Source organism: Crocodylus porosus, unplaced genomic scaffold, assembly GCF_001723895.1.
Source record: "Crocodylus porosus isolate Cpor-Errol unplaced genomic scaffold, CroPor_comp1, whole genome shotgun sequence".
NCBI classification, from domain to species: domain Eukaryota; kingdom Metazoa; phylum Chordata; order Crocodylia; family Crocodylidae; genus Crocodylus; species Crocodylus porosus.
The window spans coordinates 774,333-794,729 of NW_017728904.1; the positions used below are offsets into that span (position 1 = coordinate 774,333).

Below are 20,397 nucleotides of genomic sequence, written 5' to 3' on the forward strand. Positions count from 1 at the left end.
AGCAAGTCCAGATCTGACCGAGCGGCAATTGCTCAACCAGACGCGAGGGGTCTGTGAGAGCAACGTAGCTGCCAGGGCGGTGGCTAGGCGAGGCTCTGCCCTCTGAGCAGATCCGTTCCCTAGCACTTGCCGTGTGCCGTTCCCCAGCTGCAGTCATGGTGAGTTTGGGACTTTGCCCCAAGGAGAGAGCAGAGGGGAGGGCAGGGGGCAGCTGTGCATGGTGGGGGGGGGAGTCCTACAGAGCTGGAGCAGGAGTCCTGCTCAGCAGTGGCCCTCAGCCTGGGGAGAGGTGCCGGGACCGAGTGGACTGGCAGGAAAGGGTGGTACAGGGCACGCGGGGACTTTGCAAGTTCCCTGCCCCTTAGTGTCTCCCCCTTCTCCCATCCCATCCGCGCCCCCCAGTTCCAGCCATGCCCATCCAGGCTTCCCACGCCCAAGCCTTGTCTCCGTGCCATGCCCTGCTACATGCATGCCCTGGTAGCTGCAATGTGTCCATTACCAGGGCAGCCAGGCTCCTCATTTCCCCCTGCCTGGGGCAGGAAGGGCTGGGTGTGGTGCGCTTCCGGTCTCGCTGGGCTAAAAATGGCAAAATTCAGGGGCTGCGGGCTGCGGCAACGGAGCCCACGGGACCAGAGGTCAGGGCAGGAGGGCTGGTTCCTGCCCGTCCCCACGCACCCTGCACAATTCCTCTTTCCCGGCCTCAGCCTGCCTTCCTGCCCCTTGTTGCTTGCCCCTTCCCCCTTTGATCCTGGCTTTACTCCACATCAGAAAAGTCCCGCGCTCCCGGCCAAGGAGGCCAGAGAGAGGCTGCCTGGTGCTGGGAGATGCCAGCAGCTCAGACCCAGGCCCCTTCCTCTCCCCATGGGGCAGGGGCAGGTAGGGGGAGCCTGATATTGCACTCCCCAACAGGGGCCAACTGCATTCGAGGCCCCTCGAGGCTGCACACCATTCACACGGGGATGGAAGCAGGATTTGGGCACGGCTCTGCCACTTGCCTCTGCCCCTGGAGCCCCCCGGGGCCCCACCACCCATCCAGCCCTGCCCTTTCCCACATCCTCATGGGATCCTGCTTCAGTCACATTCTTCTTTCCTGACTCAACACGTCACGTGGCAAACGAAAGGGGAAAAATGCATGTTCCCTCCCATCCCCCAAAACCTGCAGCTGCAGCCAGAAACCACTAGCAGGCAGGGGAGGCAGGGACTGGGCTGCAACTGGAGAGGCCCCCTGCACCCCACACGCACCCTGGGGCAGAGCAATTCCCCAAGGTGGGTGGCTACGCCCTGTGCAGCGCCTAGACAGGGGATCCTCCTGCTCCAGGCCCCAGGGTGCGTGGGAGCCCTTCCAAATTCACAGCCATGACACCCTTGCCCCGTGACGCCTTCTGCCCTAGTAACAGGCCTGAAAACCAGAAATCTACTGTGGTTGTGACGACAGTGTCCAGACAGACGCGGAAGACATGGGGTTGCAATAGGAAGGGGAAGGCCTTTCCTCCCTGCAAGTGCCCAGTTACAACCACTGCCCCAAGGCACAAGCAGGCGAAAGAACCCAGGAGTCTGGCCCCCACCTCCTGCTTTAGCCATGAGGGTCTGGGCTCTGCTATCCAGGGTCTCTCGGTGCCCCCCACCCATCCAGCCCCTGAAGCTTGCTCCCCCACGCGGCTGCAAAGCAGAAGGAAGCACATCGTGAACCTGAGGGAGGGGGCTACATGTGCAGGGAGCCCCAGCTCACCCGCTACTCACGAGAGCCCTCTTGTACCTGCAGTCCAAGATCCCAGTTGCGCCCACGGAGACGGAGCGCTGCATCGAGTCCCTGCTGGCCGTCTTCCAGCGCTACGCGGGGAGAAGCGACAGAGACGAAACGATGCTCTCCAAAACGGAGTTCCTGGCCTTCATGAACAGTGAGCTGGCCTCCTTCACCAAGGTGAGTAGGGCCACGACAGCCTGGCCAGACTTGGAGCAGGAGGGAAGCATCCCGGTACTGAGTCACCGCAGAGGCACTGGAGGGGAGGGTGTGGCTGCTTGGGAACCACCAGCCCTTTGGGGCTCCGAGGTGCCCTCCACCCAGGAAAGGATCCTGGCTCCTGCTCCCCCATGACAGCCCATTTGCAGGCCCATGGGGGAGAACGAGGCAGAGCAGTGGCCTCTGAAACCCACTGCCACCCAAATCCAGAGCAGACAGTAAGGCAAGAGACATCATGGGCTGGGCTTGGCTCCCGTGGGGGCCCAGGGTTCCCTGCCTGGACCAAAAGCCCCGAAAAAGGTGCCCAGATGCCTGCTTGATGGGCCCCACCAGGGACCCTAATGATCACCCTCCCCTGCTCCTTCACAGAACCAGAAGGACCCGGCTGTCCTGGACCGCATGATGAAGAAGCTGGATTTGAATTGTGATGGGCAGCTGGATTTCCAGGAGTTCCTCAACCTCATTGGGGGCATAGCAGTGGCCTGCCACGAAGCCCTGTGTAAAGGGGGTCCCGGTGGCCCCAAGGGTCCCGGTGGCCCCAAGAAACTGTGACCCCTTCTCCCGGTGCCCTGCACTCGCTGCGCCCCCAGGCCAACATTCCACAAGCACCTGAGTGAGACCCAGACAGAGCTGGAAACCCTCCCGCCCCCATGACTTTGTATTAATAAAGTGATGAGATGAAACTCCCTGGCGGGTGTGCTTCTTTCCTGCACGACGCGTGCAAGGGCACAAGCATGGGCCTGCAGGTCACAAGCCCCAGTCCTCTGCTCTGGACCCCAGGGTGAGCTCCTGCCTCTGCAAAAGCAGGGGGCTGATGGGAATTTCCCACCCTGAGCAACACATGAGGAATTAGCATGAAGGAAGCGGTGTGGGGGACAGGACATGTCATTTCTGTGGAAAACACCAGTGCAAAGCATGGCTGCTGCAGGGCCAGAGTTGCCAAGGCCTAGCCCTACCGATCATACCAGCAGCACGAGGACAGCTCTGGCACACTGCAGAACAAGCCCTGCCTTTGGGGCAGAGCTGGGGCAGGAGGGGCATTGGGCAGGGTTCTCAAGGATCCACTGGCCCCTTCCACAACCCATCTGCCAGTAAGGTGGCACAAGTACCCTCAGGCTCCTCTGTGCTGGGGAAGCAGGATGGGACCTCCAGGTACTTTCCCCACCCCATCGGTGGTAGAGCTGCTGCCGCAGACACAGAAGGCAAGTGCTGCAGCTAGCACTGGTACGTGGGGTAGGCTGAATGGAGCTCTCACCAGCCCACCGCTGCCCCCTCCTAGTCTCCAAACCCATTCACAGCTGCACGGTGATCACCCAGCCTGCCCCACTAAACAGGCTGGCACGCTTCACCCTGCCAAGCCCAGACTCTCTGGGGCAAAACTCAGTGCTTTACCATGGTACCAGTCCCTTCCATGCCCCCACAAGCCACTCCAGGGTGAAAATGCAGTTGTGGAAACACATGCCCCTTTGAGTCTCCACCAGCACGGCTGAAGCACGACAGGAGTTTCAGCTAGTTAATGTACTTCATTACAGTGAGGAGACAAGGCTGGGGGAAGCTGGGAAGGACAGAACAGCCGAAGCCCTGGGATTCTGAGCCAATCTTCACTCTCTACAGAAGGCAAAACACCCATATGCCCCTTTGATCAGGAATTTAGACATTAGGAGAGCAACCCCTGCTGATGGTCATGAAGTGCCCAGGTCCTCCGCTCAAGGCAGAGAGGGTTCTTGCTGGGCTCGTGAACAGGCTGTACAGACGCAGCAGCAAGTCGGGCACTGGGATTCGAGCTCCCCAGCTATTTTCAGGTGGCACCTCTGTGCATCAGGGTGAAAATGAAGCTGCCCAGCCTCTTGTGGCATGTGGCCACAGGGCATGCAATCTTCTTCTACCTGCAGGCAAACATAGCTGCAAGCGCTCCTGGCGACAGACCCCCAGGTTAATGGTAGTCACTGTGGGGGAATGGGGTGGGGAGCACGGTGAGGGCGGTCGTCTGTGGGGCAGGGAGAGCGGGCGTTACACACAACAGCACATTCACAGTGGAGGCGAGAGCTCCAGGCATGGTGGAAGGGAGGAGCCAAGGGGGAGGTTTCAGCTCACACATCCCTCTGATTAAAGGTCCTGTCGAGCCAGCACAAGACAGAGCCTCAGCGGAACTGCAGGGGACTGATGCGCAGCCCGATGACATCTTTGCCGATCTCTGTGACCTGGGGAGCGGAAGGGAGAAGAGGTCAGTGGTCAACAGCAAGGCAACAGGGCTGGCACAGAAGCTGCCATCAGCGCCTGCTGTGGCAGGGTCCATGCGGCTGGCCAGCGTGGGCTCCTTACCATGGTGACGCGGCAGATTTGGCCCTGGTACTCAGGGCAGTAGCAGGCCCCGCTGAGCGGGCACTTCTCCACGGGCTTGCCACGGTAGATGGGCCGGTAGGAGGCAGCGCAGATGTCGAAGGGGTTGTGCATGTCATAGTTGAGCTGGTAGGTGTCGGTAGGGTTCTTCTCACAGGCAGACAAGATCTTGCGAGTCTAGGAAGGGGGAAATGCCTCAGCCATGAACACAGGGGCTGCTGCTGACTGCCCATGGCAGGAGCCACCCAGAGTGGCTGTTCCACCTGCCTCCCAAACAGCAGTGTCCACCCAGGACCCCGGGCAGACATAGGAACATCCCTTCCACTCAGCATGGGTCATCTGCCAGAGACATACAGCCTCTGCCCCCAAGATGAGGCTAACAGACCAAGCCAGCCTAAGAGCTCAGCCTGCTCTCATGTGGGGGTCTCAGGGTCGCCACTCCTCTGTGATCCGCAAACTCCAGCTCAGCACGCAACCACAAACACGTACCTGCTGGGCCACCTCGGGCTTGGGGCCCAGCTCCAGGAGGCGACGAGCAAAGGTGGCAGCTGTCTTGAAGTTCTTGAGCTTGAAGAAGAGGTTGAGGGCAGTGCGGAGCACCAGGATCATGTGCACAGGCTGCAGGTTGGAGTGGGTGAAGTAGGCAGCCATCTGGTGTGGGGGGAGAGAAGCCAGCAAGTGAACAGAATTATTGCCTGCAGCAAGGGCAGCATCCCTGTCCAGCTGAGTACAAGCCCTGCCACTGCCATGGCTGCAGAACAGCTCACTCTGGCTGGCTTGGGGAGAAGCCTGCCCACTGGCCTGATAACATGATGGCCAGGTACATGCTGTTGTCAGCATCCCTCAAAAGCAGACGACCCCCCTCCCAGCCTGGCTTGGGAGACAGCTCACTGTAAGGGTCTCTTGGAAATCAAGGTAACGAAGGTCACCCAGTCATATGAGGACACTGATCTGAGGGCTCTCAAGTCCGTCTGTCACAGGCCTCACCCTCCCACCCCAGGCCAGGAGCCTGGAGCAGTTGAGGGGGAACAGCTTTTATACCTCGCAGATGCGCTTCTGCTGCTCCAGGGTCTCCTTGGGGAGCTTCTTCCTCTCAATCTCCATGGAGAGCCCCACGATGTACTCCCGGCAGATGGCAATCAGCTGCTGGGCCTGTGAGGAGGAGGAGGAACAAAGAGCAAGTCAGGCACCATTCACCCCCTGCCTTTCAAGAGGATGGATGTGGGGGGTGGGCAGAGTGGCCCCTCACCTCGGCAATCTCTTGCTTGTTGTCCACCACGAGCAGCGGCACGCTCAGCAGGATGGACCGGAACTTCTCCACTGCCTCCTCGAATTTGCCGGAGGTGGTGAGCTGGTAGCAGAGCTGCAGGCGCTGGATCAGGTCATTCAGCTTCAGGCCAACTGCTGGGAGTGCGTTCTTCAGGGTAGCTTCCTTCCTGAAGGTGGGAAAGGGGAAAAAGTCTTTGGTCTCACAGGAAGGGCAGCCAGATCATGGCAGAAGAGGTTGCCTGGCTGCACCAGGAGAACCAACCAGAAAGGACATGGCAACCAGCCCTAGGAAGGAGAGGGAAGTGACAGGATGGGACAAGATCCAAAGGAAGAGGTAGGAAGGTACCTCACTACTCACCAGTTGCGATGTGGGTATCCATACATGGAGGGGAGGCAAGGCAGGGCTTGGTAGGTGGTGCGGCCCCGGGCATAGGTCTGCAGGAACAGTTGCTTGTAGGGGCCGAAATCAGTCACTCCCACCTGGTCATGAAGGAGCTGGAGAAGAAAAGATGTACTTAGCCACTGGGTGAGAGCCATCTATGCCTGTGCCCCCCCACCCACTCCATCTCAGCCAGGGGACCACAGAAACCAGTCTCAACCCACAGGAATCCCATTTCATACTCAAGACGCTAAGGGAAATAGCTCAGGACATGTACTGAACCTGTGGCAGAGACTGGAACACTGTCACCAAGCTTTAGCCACAAGACTTCCTTTCTTGGTAATGGGACTATGAGCTCCCAGTGCAGCAGAGAGGGACTGAGCCCCTCCTCCCTGTTAACACCCCAGCATGGGATGGGACCCCTGACTCCATCCTTCAGTCTCAAGGGACACCAAACTATGGCACAGACAGTATATCAGGGCCTCGAACGCCCTGCATCCACCACACCATCCTCACCCGCTGCCCCGGGAGAGGATCCATGGTGTAACTCACCCTCATGGCTGTCTCGAACGAGCCAGCCAGGACGTGATCAACAGGCAGCTGCGAGTTGTTGCACCAGACCTGAGGGAAAGCAGAAATGCATGACAGGGGGCAGCTCTGGGAGCCACCCCCAACCACACAGCAGGGCTCCAGCCAGCATCCTGCAGAGTTCCCTCACCGTGCTCCCAACTGATAATCCAGCATCACACATCAGGGGTGTGCAAGATCATTTCAGAGCAAGACAGCAAAGGGTCTGTCCCATTACCTGGGCTGGACTGGTGCCCTTGGTGGGTGGCACGAAGAACCCGTCCTCTGCTCCTCCTGCTGGCCCAGCAGGGATGTCCTATGGAATCAAACAGGCATTGATCAGCTCCTGAGCACTATGGACACACACAAGCCACACCAGGCAAGGTGGCTCTGCAGCCTTGGAGACTACCACACAAGGCAAAAACAGGTGCAGCGAGGACCCTGGTGAAAGTTCACACCCCAGTTGCCCAGTCAAAGGGCTCCAGGCCTGACCTCCACAATCACTTCTAAGCAGGAGGAAGGATCAGCCTCCAGAGTCAATCAGATGAGGGACCCTGTCAATACATCCAACAGGAGACTGGATGGGGAACAGGAGTGGAAATGGGTGAAGAACTGGACTGGCTTGTCTCACAATCCAACAGCCACCAGAGCCTAGCAACCCTTCTCTCCTTCCTAGAGATCACTGCAACTGAGCCACGAGCTGCTGCCCAAAACCAGTGCCTGAGCTCACAGCCCCATACCAGTTCTGGGGGAAGGTCCAAATCCTCTTCAACTTCCCATCCACCTCCTTCTTCCAGCCCTTTCCCGACGGCTTCATCTCCAAAGCCATCCGCAGCATCCACAAAGCCATCTGCAGGACAGAACAGAACCGCAGTCAGCAGCTACTTGCTGGAGGCTCCCACACTCGCGCTGTGCCCAGGCAGACTCACCTTCATCCAGTTGCAGCTCGGCATCCTCCCCCCAGCCCTCGGTGCCGACGGTGTCAATGTCGATGTCAGCAGCCATTGCACCTCCTTTGCCTAGAAGATGTCCGACAAGGTATCAGGCAGGCCCCACGATAATCCAGCTCCTGCCACCAAGCCAGGCCACAGGAAAGCTCACAGGCACCTGGATGGTGGGTGAAGGGTGCCCAAGGGTTTCCCAGGGATGACTTTAACAATATCATTAATGGAACCAATGAGAAGGTAGGGGTGTAAGAATAGGACTGCTGCAGCCACTGGAGGGAAATTTAGGTTAATTTTTCCTAGTTTGATTAAAGGAGCTCCCAAGTACCTTTGCTTGCAATTGTTCCTTCAAAGAATCCTTTGGAGACAGTAAGCAGCGGCCAGTTTGTGTCTAGAGGCATGACAGGAGCAGGAGGCTGGAGCAGCTGCGCGTTGGGGTCAATATCTGGGATCTGCTCAGAGAAAGCAAAAGGGAGAGAATCACCTGCAGGCCACAACAGGAAGACCCCTCGTTTCAGCCTCAGGGAGAGGGCTGCTACTCCAGGAGGGTGCTGGTTACAGCTGCATGAGCAGAGGCCAGCTCCCACTGCCACCCTCTGCCCAAACCAGACAGAGCTGGGAAGTGGCAGGAAGTGCCAACCCGTTTACCGACCGTTTCCTTCTCGGGATCAAACGTTTCCTTCAGGCTCTCAGCTTCCTCGTCCAAGCCATGGGTGGCGGCTGTGAGGTAGGCCAGGGACTCTGCAAAGGTACAGACCATTTATGGCTCTGAGGATTCCCATGCATAAGGATTTCCATGTGTGATACACACATAGTGCCTGGAGTGACTGTGCCAGTGCCTGCTGCTGGTCTCACTGCCACGGTGACATTCAAAGGAAATCAGCAGCCTGCACAGAGGTATTTTACCCTCCCAGCAGCAATCAAGTTAGGAGCAGGCAGGGTGTGCACACACACAGACACAACAGTGGTCTCTAACAATCAAAGTGACAGGAAATCATTGATTTCAGTTCCCAGCTGTCGAATTTGCTGTGTGACTGTAAACAACTTTCTCGCTGCTCTGTGCCTCAATTTCCCCTATATATAAGTTTAGGATGACAACGCATTTGCAAAGTGCTTTGAGCAACTCAGCTGGCATGGGGAGGGGGATGCAGTGAGAGGCACACCCACTGCCCATACATGACTCTCCTGGCATATCATACCTAAGTGGTCATCTGTTCCACCTCGTAGGACACCTGGTGTCTTCTTTAGCCATAGCACTATAGTTTCATAATTTCATAGTAGGCAGGGTCAGAAGGGACCTAAGCAGATCAAGTCTGACCCCCTGCCATGGGCAGAAAAGAGTGCTGGAGTCAAACGACCCCGGCTAGGTGATTATCTAGCCTTCTTTTGAAGAACCCCAGGGTAGGAGTGAGCACCACTTGAAGTTGGTTCCAGATCCTAGCTGCCCCGACAGTGAAGTCTCCTCCTGCCTCCTGATATCTAGCCTGAATCTACTCTCAGTCAACTTATGGCCATTATTCCTTGTTGCTCCCAGTAGTGCTCGGGGGAACAGGGACCTTCCCATAGCCTTCTGGTCCCCCTTGGCCAGTTTGTAGATGGCCACCAGATCCCCTCTCAGCCTTCTCTCGTGGACGCTGAACAGGCTCAGGTCCTGTAACCTCTCCTTGTAGGGTCTGCCCTGCTGCCTCCTGATCATGCGAGTGGCCCTCCTCTGGACCCTCTCCATGTTGTCCACATCCCTCTTGAAGTGCGGTGCCCAGAACTGGACGCAGTGCTCCAACTGCGGCCTGACCAGTGCCGCACAGAGGGGGAGGATCACCTCCTTGGACTTGCTCGAGATGCATCTGTGGCTGCACAACAAGGTACGGTTGGCCTTCCTGACCACATCCCCACATGGGCGGCCCATGTTCATTTTGGCATCAATAATGACTCCAAGATCCTTTTCTGCTTCTGCACCGATGAGAAGGGACTTCCCCAGCCTGTAGATATGCTGCTGGTTCTTCCTCCCCAGGTGCAGCACCCTGCACTTGTCAGTACTGAATCCCATCATGTTCTCATCAGCCCACCCCTGCCTATCCACATCCGATTGCAGCCTGTCCCTCTCCTCCGGCGTGCCACTTCTCCCCACATTTTAGTGTCATCCACGAATTTGAACAAGGTGCTTTTCACCCCCTCGTCTAAGTTGCTAATGAAGATGTTGAACAGTGCGGGCCCAAGGAATGAGCCCTGGAGGACCCCACTGCCCGCATCCCTCCAGGTCGAATAAGACCCACCCACCACCACTCTCTGGGTGCGACCCTCCAGCCAACTAGTGACCCATCCAACTGTGTAGGCATTGATGCCACAGTCACCTAATTTCTTAATGAGAATGGGGTGAGAGACAGTGTCGTAGATCCCACATGGGAAATGGGAGGGAAGGATACTGACTGCAGCATCTCTCCAAACCCAGGAAGCGAAGGCCCAAACAAGGCCAGTGCTGCCATACTCACTCTGCCCACAATTCTTCAGGATCCTCACTCTCTCTGCCACGTCTCCAAGGTACAGAGCATTCTGGTAGTGGCCACTCATGTCCTTACGGATCTCAGCTACAGCAGGGAACACAGCAGTCACCACCCCCTGCAACTCTCCACCATCCCCAAACTGCTGACCCTGTCCTCCTCCTGGGGCTTGACTCAGTTCCCCCTGTCCCCTATCCGCCCCACTGCCACATGACCCACCAATTTTCATCATCTTCCGGAGCTTCTCCAGGTTGCCTGTGATGAGATAGAGGAAGGAGAGCCGGTCGAAATTTTTGGTGCGTTGGTAGCACATTTCCACGATCTGATGGTTCCCCTGCAGCAAGGCCACCTCGCCCAGCTTCTCCCAGCAGTTCTTGTCATCCAGTGCCTTGGCTGCTTCCAGGGCGATCTGACAGAGCACGGGAGAAATGGAAATGGACATGAAAGCAGAGATGTCAGAGCAACCCAGAAGGGGCATGCAATGGCTGGGTGCCAGCCTGGGGCTGAAAGGAGCAGGTTCGATTCCCCACTTCACAAAACAGGCCTAGTATGACCTTGAACAAGTCCCTCGGCAACCCAGACCCTTCCTTGTAAGGTAGGGAAAAAAAACAACACTGCCAGCCTCATGTCAGGCTTGCAAAGCTAAATACAGTCTGGCAGAGACTTCCAGTGAAAATTTGGAGGGGCGCACCAGACCGTGCTCTCCACTATAGGGCCATGTAGTTATTGAACATCCAATAGATTCCTATCTCCTCTTAGTCCCCAGGTGCAGGATCTATGATTCGCTGCTCCAAGAATGGACTTTTGCCCACTGGGACCTGCGTATTAGGTCCCACAGGACCACAGGACCCATCTCCAAAGGCAGGATTGGAGAGATGCAGGCAGACACTTCCCTTTTTTCCCCCATCCCAGCTCAGGCAGCTGCCTCACCTCAATGTTGCCACACTCCAGGGCCAGGCTGAAGCGGGTCTTTTCATCCTTAACAAAATGCAATGCCACCTCGGGGTAGCCTTTCTTCTGCAGGTAGGCAATGATGGACTGACCCACCAGCTTGGCATTCCTCACCATGTGCAGCACCTAGCCAAGAGGAAGCCAGGAAGACAGAATGAGAATGCCACAAGGCAGGGATTCACCTATGCTTTCATATCAAGGTTGCCAGGTGCCAGGCTAGCTCCAGCCCCTCACCTCATCATACTTCCTGTTGATCAGGGCCAACTTGAACTTGAACTCAGTGGGGTCAATGGTCAGGACCCTGGGCCGGCACTCCCTGTCCAGGCAGTACACGTTGTTTCCCTTCACGCGGGTGACGTAGATTGGCAGGTCCAAGGTGCGGATGATTCCATGGTCCCTAAAGCCAGGACAAGACGGACCTGATGAGAGTGCGGGGTATACCCGGAACTTCCAACGCCAGTTAAAAATCACAGCCTCCTGGTTTTAACCTGAGTTAAGACCCATGTCAGTGCATAAGCCCTGAGCTCAGAGCTCAGCAGGTGCTTCACAGAGCAGACTCACCCAGTGGTAACCGCATATTTGATGTGGTTGCTGGTGGTGTAAATGAAGACCCCGCTCTCATCCCAGGCACCGCTCTTGACCCGGATATTTTCGTGAATGTTACACAGGGACTCCAGCTTCCTGTTGCAGATCATGATGGCTGGAAGAAAGGGGCAACCCAGACAGAACAGTGAGAGATCCCACATTCACTGCATTTTTATATTTCTGCTAGAGCTACACCAGCATGGGCTAGATACAACAACCCAGGCACCAGTGAGACTGGCACACCGGACACCAGTTAATGGTCTCTCCCATTTCACCATGCAAAGCCAAGCTTCAGTGCCCCTTCCTTTTCTGGATCAGTCTCCTACAAATCCTTTTCCAGAGAACTCAGCCCAAATCCCCTTCAACAGACAAGAGTTCCTTTTCTCCTTCCACATAAATAGAGTTGCTCCTTCAGCCTCAAAGCCAAACCCAGAGTTAACCAAGGCTAGGAGCCACAGGTTGGGATGATAGGTCCAGAAGCAATAAAAGCATCACGCGCTTAACTCCTCCCTTTCTATTCTGGTCTGCTTTTCTTAGTGCCCATCACTGGGTGTCTTACCCAGGCGGAGGACTGAGACACTTGAGGGGCCATCTCTCCAGAGAGAGAACTGAACAGTGAGGAGGCAGAACTGCCCAGCTGTATCTGGGGAAGTACCAGCTGGCAGAAGGAAGTGCATCTACTAGGTGACATGGGTGGGGCTGCCCTAAACAGAAGGCTGAGAATCCTGAACAGGTGGGCATAGGAGGAAGTTGCCTTACCATGCTTAGCCAGCAGAGCCACGTGGGACATGTCAGCTGACCAGATGACATACTTCACCTTGGAGATCTTCACTGAGGCTAAAGTTCTGCAGGGAAGACAGCGATAGCATCAGTCTTCCTACGAAGCCCTTTCACAGACAGGGCCCTTGTCCGTGGGTGTTTGGCAGTGGGTATTAATAACACTCACTGCCAAACACCATGGGACCTGATTTCCAGAACACAAACCCTTTTATACTGTTCTGGCTCCACAGAAGTGCATCAGAGTGAGATTAGACTGAATTTACTCTGAAGAGCAGTGCAAAGATGTATGCCCTGGGTCCATCCTATCAAGAAAAAGTCTCCCCGTGATCACTAGCACAATGGCCGAGGTATAAACTGCACCATTACTTTGCTTTTGCTTTGATCCAAACCACAGTGAACTCAGAGTGCAATCTGACACAGCCTGCAGCTAGGGCAACATGCAGAGTGCATTAATGACTGTGGCTTGTCCCCAGAGGATGTATGCCAGCAATATTACAAGATTCTGGCTCTCCCAGGAAGGAGGACCTTACCGCTTCTGCTGCACGTCGAAGAGGGTGATGGAGTCAGCATCCCTTAGCAGCAGGTTCCCAGTGCCAGCATAGAAAATCTCATCGCAGTTTGGCACCTGCACTTTCTTGGTGATCTCATTCTTCAGGTTCTTGATTAGGATCTGTCATTGGAGAGGGTGGAGAGGGTCAAGAGCACAGAGGTTCTCGGTTAGTTAGGGAAACCCAAAAGTCTTTTTTCCACAATGAAAAATCAAGTCTCCTCACTAGTCCATATGAGTAGTAAGCATTTGGTCTGCCTAGCAGTAAAAGCAGGGATCGGGGGGGGTCATTTGTGATGGGAACTGGAAAGAGAAACTTTTCCTTCTTTAGAACAGCAAAGGAACACAGAGAACAGATGAATTTGCATGTATCAATGCTTGATACATGAAAGATGGACTCAAAGTATGAAAAGCCATCCACCTGCTACTTTATCAGAGTGAAAAGAATCTGTTTTTTCCCCTCATATCCTCACTACACCTGTTTATTGTGATTTTGGGTAAAGAAGAGGGGCAGCAAGACACTTCTCCTCATCCTCAAGTAGTAAAACTCAGTCTGTCGCTATTAGCAAACTGGTAACATCTACATGCAAGTTATGTGCAAAGATGGATGGAGAAAGGTGAGAAGGTGTATGGATGGATAAGGATGGAGAAAGAGAAGGGCAGGTGGAATACAAGGAGAGAGAAAATTAAAAGGCAATGAAAAGAACAACACAGAGAAACAAACAGAAGAAGGAAGCCAGGAAAGAAAGAGCAATAAAAGCAAAATTCTGACATTACTAAGCAGTAAGTACATTGATCGTGACATAATTAAATACAACAGGAAACAGAACTTAACAGGTTTATTTTAATTTGAGGGTGGTGGAGAGGCTCAAGGGGTTTTTACTCCGGCTAGCAGGTCCGGGGAAATGTCACTAGCCCCAAATGACCATTTGCTGCACACCCCTTCCTCAGCTATTGAGGACAGGTTTTTAAAAATCAAAAACTTGCTTTTTCATCCTTGATGCAACAAAACCAGCCTGGCTGATGTCACTGTCCAACGGTGCTTCGTTTAATCTCCTGCATCACTTCCTCTAGTCTATTGTTTGGGTCTCCCAAGGGGAGTGGGGGGGAGTTTACATAACAAAGGAAGTTGACCAGAAATGGAAATCATGACAATGTTCCAATATTAGCCTTTTTAACCTTCTTTTTCACCTGACTCAGAGCCCCTTCTCCCCGGCTGTGCCCAGCCAAAACCCCGAGACCTCCAACAATCTGGTGAACCTCACTTCGCCCCCTCCCAGATATCCAAACAATACAGAGCATAGTTAATGATGACCTAAGTGCGCCCCTTACCGAATGCATGCGATCCAGGACTGCAAAACGGTTACGCGCTACCCACACAGCTGTCAGCCCGGAGGACCGCTTCCCTTCAGGGGCTGGGGACAGCAAAATGCAGGCAGTGAATAAAACCTCTGGCAGGTGCCGACAGAGACACATTAGTCAGTCTTGTCTGATTCCATCTTGGCTCTGTTAGATCAGCTGCTTCCTACTAATTCATGTTTAACCCGAGGCTATTCACAAGATTCGTTCCCTCCCCTAACACCCTTTCAGAGCTCTCCGTGGCCAGTGCCAGCCCCTCTCTCTAGCCAAGGCACAAGACGAGTGGTTGCCTGTACAGCCAACGCCACCACTTGGCACAGAAGCAGGCCATCCTGAGTGACAGCACAGTCTGTCAAGCTAACGAGCAGAGCTCTGCTGGCCAAACACACTGAGCAGCAAGGGTCCCGGCTTCAATGTAAGCCTCCTCCCCCGTCCCCGCGGCTGCTACCCAGCATAACGAGCTGGAGGAGAAAGGATGCACTTCCCCCGGTGCGCAGCTGTTCCCTCCGCTTTAAATGCTAATATAAAGACAGGGCTGCATGTGTCAGAGGCACAGAGCAAACTGTACCACAGGACATGGGTCAGATGAACCCACAACAGGCTTCCTCCATGCTAAAGGATGGGAAAGCAGGCCTGGAGGGGACCAAGTAATGCAGGTATGGTAAAACAAAACTGTCTCCGTCTTGAGACACGTGCATCTTGTGGGGATGCACTGAAGACACCTTGGTCCAAACCAATCCCAGCATCAGTGTGATCCCACCACTCATCAACAGGCCAACATCCCAAAGAGTCCAGGGCAAGAGAAGGGGCATCAAGTCACATGTATACACCCCCTAGAAAGGAAGAGGGCTGCATGGTTAGAAGCAAGGCTGGAGACCTGGGATTTCTTCCTGGCTCAGCTCAGCGGTTTCCCTGGAGACAGAGAGCCATCACGTTTATTCCCATTTTTATAGTGCATTAGCTCAGGTTATTACCGGCTTCTCTCAGAGTCACAAGTGAGGAGCTTCACCAATGAATGGAGATCCTCAGACTCCTGAAACATGGGTATCACTAAATCATTTTCTTTACAGCAAAAGAAATGACATCCTCCAAGGCTGCGAATACCCTTCTCTGGCTCAAAGGCCTGCACTTATGGGAGACTTAACAGAAAAGCTCAACTTGACACAGCGTATTTTCCGCTGAGCAGCACCTTGTGGGGAGTAGAAGCGGTTTGCTATTGAGAACTCTTCTGTGTGGAAGTTTAGGTTAGATATTAGGAGGAAAAAAATCACTAGGAGGGTAGTAAAATTCTGGATTGGGTTACTCAGACAGGTTGGGGACTCCCTATCCTTGGGAGTTTTTAAAACCTGGCTAGACAAAGCCCTGGCTGTGATGATCTAGTTGGGGCTGGTCCTGCTTTGAGCAGGGGGTTGGACTAGATGTGACCTCCTGAGGTCCCTCCAGCCCTCATTTTCTATGATTTTATGAATTATCCTGGGTGCATGTATCCCTTGGGTTTAGATAACTGCTTTGTGAGTACCAAAGGCAGAGGGTCAGTCTCCCAAAGAGGACTTTGGTATCAAGATTGCTCTGAGCACCTGCCCTGTGGATCCCGCAAGCCACTTGTCACTTCAACACCTCTTGACCAAAATGAACACAAACTTGAATTATGTTCTGTATTATTCAACCAACATCTAATACCACTAGGGGACTAAAAACAACCCCCTTTTGATTCCCATCTCTGCTACCCACCAGCTGACTTCATTGACAACACTCTTCTCCCCATTAGACCTGCAGAAACCAGTAAAGCAGCTAATGAGCAAGTTGGATTCTAATCTGCCTCATGCATCATGCCCCGACACTGCCAGCAAAACACTCATCGTAGAATCTTTATGGCTGTGATGACAGAGGCAGGCAGAACACAGCTGGAGTTTCAGATCCCAAATGGAACTTGTATTTAGGAGGGAGAAAAAAAAATTGTGTTTTGACTTGTAAATTGAGTGAAGCCGATCTGAAATTGGACTGAGAGAATGAACATTGGACCTTGGCAGCGTCACTTTTACAGCCACTTCTCAGAGTATAAAGCCTCTTTGAATAGAACATATCTGCTCAAAATCCATCTCCACTGACAAGCCAGGGAGGCTGCCTGCTGTGTCAAAAGGGAAAGAGGAAAGTTCCTAATAACTAAATTATAAAATATATATTTGCAGCAGTAAAGTTTGGGATGAACATGAATTTTTCAAGTCAATGTGGCCTGTGATATAGTAAGCCCAGCACCTGCCAAATGGTGTGTGCTGTTCCGGCTATGGGAAATGTGGAGAAAGAGTCCAACACACAGGCTTGGAAGAACAATGTTCGCAGTGGGAGAGTGGAGATGGAGACTGATCAGGAACAAAGCAAACCAGCCCAGGCTTACCGTCAGGGTTCTGCGAGTCTGCATCTTTGGGGATGGTGTAGAGGTCATAGGTACTGTTCTCCAGGTTGCTGGCTCTCTAAGGGAAGAGAAACATAGGTATGGACTTCCCTGCTGCCCACTCATCCACAACAACATTCTTGCACTAGCATTTCTCAAAGTGTTAAGGAGGTTAACACTTTGAGAAAGGAAACCAATGAACCAGAGTGACAGAAGCCAACAGTAAAGCACTGCTAAAAGGGCAACTCATGCCTACAAACACCCAGTGAATGAGATGGTTTTATAGCTATGCAGAGATGACCATCAAAACTTGGTAAGAGAAGCATGAGTAAAGAATAACATGACAGCCTGAAAAGGGTACAGAGGAGGCTGAACATCCCTTTAGCTCAGTGCAGCAAGAAAAGGGCAGTGACATCAAGCACAGAGTGCAAAAAGCAGCTTTAAACAAATGCCCATATCAATGGCTGATACCACTCTGCTGAGGAAGGACATTTCTGATGCCAGCAGGACAGGGCTTAACATTAAAATCAAGTTAGTTTCTCCACACACTAATACAGGGGCTCTCCACCACCAGCACTGGAGTACTAAGCACTTTTAGGCTGGCTTACCGTGCAAAGCAGGACAGCATTCTCCGCTGGGTTGTACGACATGTTGAACACTGGGAACTTGGAACCGCTAAAGAGGACACACCATGAAGAGGGAAAGTTCAGCAACAGATATCGTTGGGTGCTCTCTACCAAAGTCTTTGCCACAAAGTACCCATTTGTCCCAAGAGCCTGGCTCACCTTCGCAGCTGCATGACAGCAACATCCTTGGAACTGTTGAAGTCAAGCTGACGGAGGAATCGGTCCTTCACATAATACAGCACGTTCCCATGCACAGCATAGGCAGGCCGCTCGCGCTCCAGTTTGAACACAATCATGCCACCATCATGGCCTGGAAACAAAAGACCAGGATCACTACTGGCTGTCAGGATTAAACCTGAGATGGACACATCTCAGCTGCCTGCAACACCTTTTGGCTGCATTAGCAAAGGGGACCTCATGGAAAGTACAAGGGGATCCCTACAGGCCTCCAGAAACTGGACACAAAGACTGCAGGGATGGCTGACACTCAGCATGCAATTATGACCCTGCAACCTTAACTGAATTCTGTATGCTCCTCATTAGCAGCTGCCCCATATCCTTCTTGTTACAGTTCCCAGTCAAGTGAGGGTCTCAGCATCTGTGTAGACCCATGTGACAGAAAGTGTGCACAGGTTCAGCAGTGTAACCAGCACAGGGTGGCTCACAGCCTGTTTGCAGTGCAATGGAGTCCAAGCATATAAACTGGAGCCCTTGGGATATTACGGTAAAAAAATAAGGTTCTCAGCTCCTCCAGGGTTTCTACAGTACACTGGAACAAGTACCAACAAGCAAAGGGAGCTCTGTCATAAATGCCCAGCAGAAACCTTTTACCCCCATAGTACAATTACAGGATAACCACTCCCCCCCACCCCAGTCTCCCACAACCTGTAAGGATCTGTTTTTACCTGCAGCAAACAGGTTGAGGTTAGGGTGAGCAGCCAACACCCAGAAGCGATCGTGATCTCGGCGGAAGGTCTGAACACCAGTGCTAAATGTGGAAGGGGGAGGACAAGACAGAGTGAACCAGAAGCCTAAGAATGAACCCAGTTTGTAAGATGGATACAGAAGATGGTCCATCACTCATTTACACCACAGTCCTTTTCACCGGCTAAAACCAGAGGCAGAGCTCTCACCGTTTTGACATGTCCCAGACGCGAATGCTCTTATCTTCCGAATTGCTGAGGATCAGTTCCTGCCGCGGGTGAAAGACTGCGCATGAGACATTGTTGTAATGTCCCCGGCAAGTGTCGACCTCCCAGGCCTTTGATTCTAAGCAAGAACATGAGAAAGTGAGGTGGGAGCACGCTTGAAAGCTCTTGTTCCTGAAGGAAATGAGCGCTGTTATCAACTGGACATCCATGCCTGCTAGGCTGCAAATCCAGCTCTGGGAAGAGTTCCTCTGTTGGTCTATTAGAGGTCTGTGTTTGACAAGCCTTGAGCCATGGAACCAGTCACATTTTTATTCAACCATCTGCCTGAGTAAGGACGAGATAAAATGGGAGGGCAGGGGAAGGGCTGGCTGAAGAGCTTGGCTTTCCCCTGTTTGCAGATGCCAACGTGCCTTTTAGACAGGGGACAAAAGAGGTATTCCCCAATGCTTCCCAGTACAGGCCCTCTGCAAGAATGTAAGGTTCCTCCTCAGGTTCATTCCATCGGTGGGGTTAGGAATAGACCAAGTTCCCACCCACTTCTTTCCATTAGGGGCTGCTCCTTACCATTCATCCGCCAGATCTTCACCTGCCGATCGTCAGCCCCAGACACAATGAGAGGCATGGTGGGGTGGAAAGCAGCCCAGTTCACCCCACGGTCATGTCCCTGAGTGAAGGGGAAAGGAGGAGTCTCTCAAACCAGGGCTCTGGCTCCATGGTGCCAATCCACAGAGCTGGAGCAGTATAGGGAGCACAGCCCACAGACTCCAAGATATGCCATGAGAGGGTATAGGTGCCATGAGCTTCATGGGCCTACTGTGCTGCTCATACCTCGTGCACACAGTTCAAGGCTACACCATGCTACGCCAGTGGGAATTATGTGAGTAATCAGAAGACGAAGAAGAGCCACTCAAGCCAGAGCACTCTACAGTTTCCTCACCATTTCCATCGGCAGTGAATTACAGGCATGTCTGCTATGCCTCATCTGCTGTAGGAACAGCAGACAAACCTCATCACCTCAGCCTCCAGTCAGTCCCAAATTGCTCTTCTTGTTAAAATCCCACGATGGGCTCACTCCTGCTAATGACAGTCATTTGTGTTGCTGAAGGCTCTGGTATGCCCGCCTCTGGACCAGGTCACCATTACACGAGCATGGGACAGGGACAGTATCCTGAGTTCAATGGGCCTACTGTGCTGCTCATACCTCGTGCACACAGTTCAAGGCTACACCATGCTACGCCAGTGGGAATTATGTGAGTAATCAGAAGTGAGTAGAGTTCAATGCCTTGCGATTTGCCATCTCCAATCTCTGGCTCTTTGCACAATTATTCTAATCTTATTCTAAGAGCTCACATAAATTCAAAGAGCTTATCATCTCCCTGCTGCTATTACTCAAACCTGTTCAAGAACCATCTGCCTGATGGGAATTACAGTAAGTAGAATGGAACAAGACACACACACACGCACACATACAGACAGTACCTCAAGAACATGCTTCACAACTGCATCCGTGGTCCCAAACAAATCCACACCAGTTATTCCCCGGACATCCGACTCCACAGCTCCAGGGGACAGGTTCTTCTTCCTTAGGCCTTCAAGGGGGAAGGAGAAAGCAGGATGGCGGAAGCAAAAATATAGTTACCAAGACACTGATAGTAACACAGGGCCCACAAAGACAATCTGCATGTATCTTAAGGTGGAGATGAGGAGTTTGAAAGGAAAGGAGAGAGTGAGAGAGAGAGAGAGAGATCAAGGACAAGTTCAAACCAGATCCACAGAGAGAAAGATTGCAATGAAGCACACCCACCAGATGACAGCCTCAGCTCAGCGGGATGGATAAGCAGAGATGCCGCACAGAAAGGGATACCATCACTGCAATGTTTAACTCCTGGTTCAAGCTTGGACCTTTTAGGGGGTTTTCACCTGGGCCAGCCTGACAGCAGCTCTTGCTCTCATCCTTTGCTTGTGGACTTGGACCATTTGTGTGGACACCTGCTCTCTTAAGACTATTCCTGAAATGTGGAAATACTTCTTGCGCTGTCTTTAAAACCA

At 53.2% G+C, this 20,397-nt stretch overlaps 2 protein-coding genes across 2 annotated transcripts in view; one reads left to right on the forward strand and one right to left on the reverse strand.

Annotated features, from left to right (window-relative positions):
- On the forward strand, positions 1-17,933 carry S100A11 (S100 calcium binding protein A11). The gene is made up of 4 exons (XM_019556777.1): positions 1-158; positions 1,763-1,921; positions 2,330-2,508; positions 17,741-17,933. Exons 1-4 carry the CDS (start codon positions 156-158, stop codon positions 17,781-17,783), a joined length of 384 nt encoding a protein of 127 aa, XP_019412322.1. The 5' UTR covers positions 1-155; the 3' UTR covers positions 17,784-17,933.
- COPA (coatomer protein complex subunit alpha) overlaps positions 3,466-20,397 on the reverse strand; it is a 25,740-nt gene continuing 8,808 nt past the window's right edge. The window contains exons 7-33 of the mRNA XM_019556776.1: positions 19,828-19,937; positions 18,913-19,012; positions 18,331-18,466; positions 18,103-18,185; positions 17,357-17,507; positions 17,180-17,246; positions 16,575-16,650; positions 14,153-14,235; positions 12,804-12,943; positions 12,253-12,338; positions 11,470-11,608; positions 11,143-11,305; positions 10,888-11,034; positions 10,177-10,366; positions 9,949-10,044; positions 8,112-8,200; positions 7,788-7,911; positions 7,445-7,534; positions 7,256-7,365; positions 6,754-6,831; positions 6,501-6,569; positions 5,928-6,064; positions 5,550-5,736; positions 5,342-5,452; positions 4,790-4,951; positions 4,283-4,477; positions 3,466-4,161 (exon numbers count right to left, since the gene is read on the reverse strand). Of these exons, the coding sequence (XP_019412321.1) occupies positions 4,102-4,161; positions 4,283-4,477; positions 4,790-4,951; positions 5,342-5,452; positions 5,550-5,736; positions 5,928-6,064; positions 6,501-6,569; positions 6,754-6,831; positions 7,256-7,365; positions 7,445-7,534; positions 7,788-7,911; positions 8,112-8,200; positions 9,949-10,044; positions 10,177-10,366; positions 10,888-11,034; positions 11,143-11,305; positions 11,470-11,608; positions 12,253-12,338; positions 12,804-12,943; positions 14,153-14,235; positions 16,575-16,650; positions 17,180-17,246; positions 17,357-17,507; positions 18,103-18,185; positions 18,331-18,466; positions 18,913-19,012; positions 19,828-19,937 (3,179 nt within the window). The 3' untranslated portion in view covers positions 3,466-4,101. The remainder of the gene's footprint in view (positions 4,162-4,282; positions 4,478-4,789; positions 4,952-5,341; positions 5,453-5,549; positions 5,737-5,927; positions 6,065-6,500; positions 6,570-6,753; positions 6,832-7,255; positions 7,366-7,444; positions 7,535-7,787; positions 7,912-8,111; positions 8,201-9,948; positions 10,045-10,176; positions 10,367-10,887; positions 11,035-11,142; positions 11,306-11,469; positions 11,609-12,252; positions 12,339-12,803; positions 12,944-14,152; positions 14,236-16,574; positions 16,651-17,179; positions 17,247-17,356; positions 17,508-18,102; positions 18,186-18,330; positions 18,467-18,912; positions 19,013-19,827; positions 19,938-20,397) is intronic.